Genomic DNA, 6,000 nt, shown 5'->3' with positions numbered 1-6,000 from the left:
TTTAAAGAAGATTCCGAACATAGTCAAGGGTGTTTATGGGGTCTTTTAGGCCACCACACCTATTATGACTCAACTAAAACAGATAAATCATTCATTTGTGTATGGTTTATGCAATCGGGGACTAACACTTAGATGGACGACTAAAGAGCGTTTATTTGTTTACTAAGGTACAGTTATAATTATCAGACTGTCATTCATACACCCCAATTTATCGATCCTATAGGTAGTGTTCGCTCTAATAGTATCGAAGTAATTTGGCAAAGATTAGGGTACTATCTTCATTTTTATATAGAGCCTCTATAGTTAAAATAATTTCGAGTTATATGGACGACTATTTGTGTTGAACTTGCTTTGATTTTAATACTAGGCCTTAATAAGTTTATTAATAATGTAAAACTAGTGTATACCTTTAGTGTTTTTTATTTTGTGACAAGTTATTGATTTGTAACACTTGCATTCAGACTGACTAATAGATGGATGAAATTTGGAAGGATCACTTTTGGGGTCTCTAAAGGTTGTCAATATAGGATTGTTTCACCGGTTTAGATTTGAAAAGCGACTACTGCTGAGAAGGAAATCAAGAAACCAATCTATGTTGGATGGGATATCCGTTTCGATTAGTGTATGAAAGTGGGCACTTCCTCGTTGATCTAGTAGCAAGAAAGATTGAAGTACTGGGTTTTCGGTTCGTTTACGGCAAATTTTACTTACGAACAATTAATGATTCTTCTAAAACGACTCAATCAATGGGAACTCGAATAGAACGAACGTTTGTCATACAACGATACTTCAATGTTAGTAATTCACACTCTAATAGAGAATGGTTTTTCAAGATGAATTTATATTCCTTAAGTAAGCCGAAAATCGAAAACAAACAACTCTTTGTAGTAACATGCAATGACATTCGGGCACATAAGGAAGTTAACATACTAAAAGTGGTGACAACCAATCATATCAAAGCATATGTTATTGCGGTAATAGGGACTAGGGAAATGTCATCGAGGTTATTCTGTGAAAGATAACTTAGGGACGAGCCAATCATAATCGAGGACGCGATATTTATTTTTTTATGTGAAATTCAAATGTGCATGGTATGCAGAAAAATTGCCTTTGTATGCTGTTTAAGACGCTTCGAATGATACCATATTAATTCCTATTTCTATTACCACAGTAAAAGTGTCAAACGTATGAAATGTTTAGTTCCGTCTTTTCAGATTATCTATAACAGCTAAATCTTAATCCTGAGACAAACATTGACCTGATGGCACTACATTTTGTATATGGACTAACCGGATAGCACTTCTTGTATTTTTGAGTGTTTATTCATTCTTATGGCTACAGAGCAATTCGATATTATAGGTAATATCAACTTGTGATTAGAACCGCTAACCCTAAATAGGAACTCTTGAAAATCTACGTCCTATAAGGGTTCGATAATATTTATTTAAATCGATTGGTTACATTTCAAATATTCATGTGACATATGCACATTTTTATTGAATGATAATACACTACTAACTAATAATAAGTAGTGTCTGTTAAAAACTATTTCTTGGAAAGCACTCAATCTTGGGAACAGTAATCATAAAAGAAATTTATCTAAATTATATTTCAGGTCATTTTACATTACTGAATTCTTCCTTCAACTTTAATGTAAAAAATACTGTATGAAATGAATTTCCTCCTATTACTTCTAATATTTATAGATATCACTGTCTACGTTCTCTACATTCAGCATATCACTATTTGTTATTCATTTAAACATATATTCTCTCGGATGTCACTTTCTAATCATCTAATTGACATAAAGCAGCTACACCACGATTAATCCAATGCTCTTGTGGTTGATTTGTTTTCAAATCAATATATAATACAAAATTTGTTGAATGTCCTGTAGTTGATAGAACACCACGTCGAGCAGATGTTTTGTAGACTGGGCAAGTATAAGTTGATTCACGATTGATTTCACTTAACTTTTTTGGAATAAGCCAGATCTAATGTGTACAGAAAAAAGTGAAAAAAAGTTATATGTTATAATGTTTAGTTTCAAAAGTAGATTATTAGAACTTGTTCATTTATTTAGAATGATAGCCTTTATTATAGACTGAATTTGATTATTAAAGTTTGTGATATAATAGACATACTAACAGATTTGATATCACAGTATACTTTGATTGTCATTCAAATGTTAAACTCAATCAACACGAGGTTTCGGACACAAGTTGTATACTTTTTGGTACTTATATATTTAAAGCATCAATGAAATTAATATTTACTTGAAGAGATTAGACAATTCTTCTTAAAATATCATTTATTTTGTTATTTATAAACCAGTCAGTTAATAATAAGTGAATTAAGTAATGAGGCGAATTGACATTTATTAGTCCTATTGATGACTACTTTACTTATAGGCTGGCCGATTCATTTTGAAATCTTTTTCTGACATCATCTTCAGGACTTACGTCTACTTCAAAGCAACTGTATAAGTAATACAATTTCTCTTTCACTTCTAAACCATACGGATCAATCAAATTATTTGACGTTAGGTGATTTCAAGCTATTGAAACTAAGCCACAGTTGTACGTTACTTATTAGATGCTGCTTATCAATACAATGTATCTACTATTTTGAAGTGAATTGATATTCTTTATAGGGTTCGTACCCATGTAACATCCAGTAAAGTTACCAATAATTTGTTGTGATGAGATGTTAACATTAATCGGTCGTCGAGAAGTAATTAATATCATATTGTTTTACTCCTTAGTTTTAACCAATTTCACATTTCAATAATTGATTGAAAAGGTCATATACAACATTGAATACGAATTTCCTTTATAATTTCTTACCTTTTCTAGCTTTTAGACTATCATGAAACGTACCTTTTTCTTTTATACACTATTGAATATTTATTTTCACATTTTTACCGCTGTACGAAAAGTATAACCTTAAACACTGTAATTATTTTATTTATATGATAACATCGGAAAGGAAATGTCGTTTAACTGAAAATATTATCAAAATGGGGTTTGTGGAGATTGTAGCAATTTTAATAGTTGAATTCATGGGTCGATTTAAGCTAAACCATCACTGAAAACCTGGAAGCATCGGACAGTCGTTCCTACCTAGTATGGGACTCATCAACAGTGGGCATCCATGACCCTACATACAACACTTGAACCCAGGACTTTCGGTCTCGCACGTGAATGCCTAATCTCAAGACCACTGAGCCGACATCCAACAGTGTTAATGTCTAACTTCAATCGATCGATAATCTTGCGCAAATATTTATCCAATTGTCTGAGGTAGATACCTGTCTCTATCCAACATGGATTGGATTCGATTGGTCACGGCTTCTCATTAGAGTTCCGGGAAATCCACCTTGAAGCCAGTTACTAGTGAGCACATGATGATTATTATCAGAATGAGGGTTTATGGAGCTTGTAGTATTTTAATAGATGGATTCATGAGTCAATTAAAGCTAGTTTTTTAAAAAAAATTCTATTCACTTATTGTTAAGTTTGTCTTACATTGTTCCTAATCGCTCCCATTCCACTCCTTTGTATATTGTTTTATACTACTTATTTACATTCAGTAAGCAGTTGTATTCCCAACAATTTTCAAACTCATGTTGTAACGCAAGTTGTACTGTAATATTCTGAAATGTTCACATATACTCATAACGTTTATTGTACTTATCATTGTATTCATCATTTTAATTACTGTAGCGGTTATCCACAGTTTTGTGCATTTGTTTAAACGCAACAGTTTCCATATTGTTTTACTTTTGGTTCGGGTTTCCTTTGTTCATAAACTGTTATCAAATGTAGACACAGCTATCAGCTGTCCTTTGTACTATCGTATTTTGTAATCATTCTTTGTGTTACTGTAACAGGAAGCCTTTTTATTTCATCCTTGAAAGACGCGTTTAATCGCCTTAGACACCTCACAGGTTGAGGTTTGTAACTAAATTTTGTGTATTATTCAATAAAGAACCGCTATTGTAGACTTCGGTTTCGCGCGTATCTCGATCGGATGACCTAGACGCTTCGATAGATCTAACACTTATTATAAACAAAAATTAATTGATTGAGATCATGAACCGATTGATGTTAGATCACTTTTGGTTCTTGATCTCAATAAAAAAAAACAAAAAAAAAACTTAATAATCTCCATAACCTTTATACTGATAACATTAATTATTTTACTTACAACTGGCATTATATCAAATAATATTTTTGATTTTGATTCATTTAAACAATTATTCATTAAATCCCAACGTGCACCTTCTAAATATAATCCTGTTATATAAGCACCATCATTTGGTTTAATAAAATCACCAAATTGTTCATTTGATCTTTGTAATTTAACATCATTATTCATAATTAATGATGTACGTCTATTTTCATTGAATGATTGTTTTGGATATTTTGGTATAGTTGATATATTGTCTAATATATTAATTGTATTTAAATAATTTGATGTGACGTCAAATGTAAAACCAACTGTATCTATTGGTATTGTATATTTTCTTGCATAATTTTGTAATATACCAGTTAAAAATGATTGAGTAAAATAAAAACCTGATATCCAATATACCGGTGGTGTATCATAAGTTAACCAATCAGCAAAAAATTTCAATCTATATTATTTATAATAAAGTATAAATAAAAAAAATATTATTGTTATTATCATAGGGAAGATTAAATTATGGGTAACTTTTGTGAACTATTAATGGACTAAAGTTATTGAGATTAGATGGTGGGTGGGGGTAGTCGACAGGAAATCCTGGTCCTGGGTTCCGTGCTACTTCGCACTCGTCAGCAAGGTGTACCTGTAATCTTGAGGGAACTGGTGCTCCCTGGCGGACTCGGTCCCGTGTCACCCAGCTTCACAGTCAGAGACGTTAGCACTGAGCTATCCGGGACGCGACTGGCCTCCATCTAACCTCAAAAATATAGTGGACGCAGTGTCGAGTCACCTAGACTGGTGGCCATATTGCAACATGGTCGATAGCATTCGATCTGCACTAAATAAGGACTTGAAACACATGACATTGATCACAACCCAGTGATCAATCAATTGTGAGGACTAATATTATATATATATTGTTATGGTATAACTATTCAGTAATTAGATTGTGTATATTTACATTCATCTTATTATAAACTTCATTTTGATCTATAGATTACTAATATACGATTCACGGTTGTTATGTTCAGTTTATTGATTACAGTCTCCCACGTTCACAGCCACATTTTAGCTTGATCTGGTGATTTGGTCTGTTTGGTTGGTATATAAACCAAGTATGTCTGAAATAAATGATTCGCATAGTGGACCTTATTGTCAGCGTTCTGGACTCAACTGGCAAGGCTAGGATGAAAAAGGACCAATAAGGACGCTAGTCTGCCCATACTGGTCAAACGTCATTGGTTTGGCACAGTGCTAAGATTGTATGAGTTGTAATCTGATCCGCGACTATATCACGTGATACTAGCCGGACTTAAAGTCATGACAATTATCGGAAAGGGCTTTTGCGAAGAATCTAGTAATTTTAATAGGTGAATTCATCAGTTCAATAAAGCTAGACTACTATGGAAAACCTGGAAGCATGGGACGGCCTTTTCATTCTAGTATGAGACTCTTTAGCAGTGAGGGATTCGAACTCATGACCTTCTGTCTCATATCAGCACTTTATTGATAGCCATCCACGATCTTGCTTGTGGGATTCGAACCTAGGAGCTATCGGTCTCTCACGTGAACGTATGTGCACTGATAAGCTGTTCTATACTAGGACGAAACGGTTATCCAGTGTTTCTAGGTTTCCCATAGTAGTCTAGCTTTAATTGACTCATGAATTCAACTATTTAAAAAATAATCCGAAAACTTAAAAGATAGTAGTAGATTATCTTGTTAGTCGAATTATGATTGTTAATGGTTAATGTGTGACAAAGATAAACTTTATTGATAGCCATGAATGTGAAATGTCTATAGTACACTAGT

The 6,000-nt window shown here is 33.0% G+C and overlaps 1 protein-coding gene across 1 annotated transcript in view; it reads right to left on the bottom strand.

Moving 5' to 3' along the window:
- Window positions 1-1,787: 1,787 nt before the first annotated feature.
- The window catches only part of DNAH3_1 (Dynein heavy chain 3, axonemal), a gene marked incomplete at both ends in the record, with an annotated part of 122,298 nt that continues 118,085 nt past the window's right edge, over window positions 1,788-6,000 (bottom strand). The window contains 2 exons of the mRNA XM_051218648.1: window positions 1,788-1,994; window positions 4,210-4,639. Of these exons, the coding sequence (XP_051070260.1) occupies window positions 1,788-1,994; window positions 4,210-4,639 (637 nt within the window). The remainder of the gene's footprint in view (window positions 1,995-4,209; window positions 4,640-6,000) is intronic.

Source organism: Schistosoma haematobium, chromosome ZW, assembly GCF_000699445.3.
Source record: "Schistosoma haematobium chromosome ZW, whole genome shotgun sequence".
Taxonomy (NCBI): Eukaryota; Metazoa; Platyhelminthes; class Trematoda; order Strigeidida; family Schistosomatidae; genus Schistosoma; species Schistosoma haematobium.
Note: the sequence above shows the minus strand (reverse complement) of the source record. Positions and strands in the feature narration are given on the sequence as shown.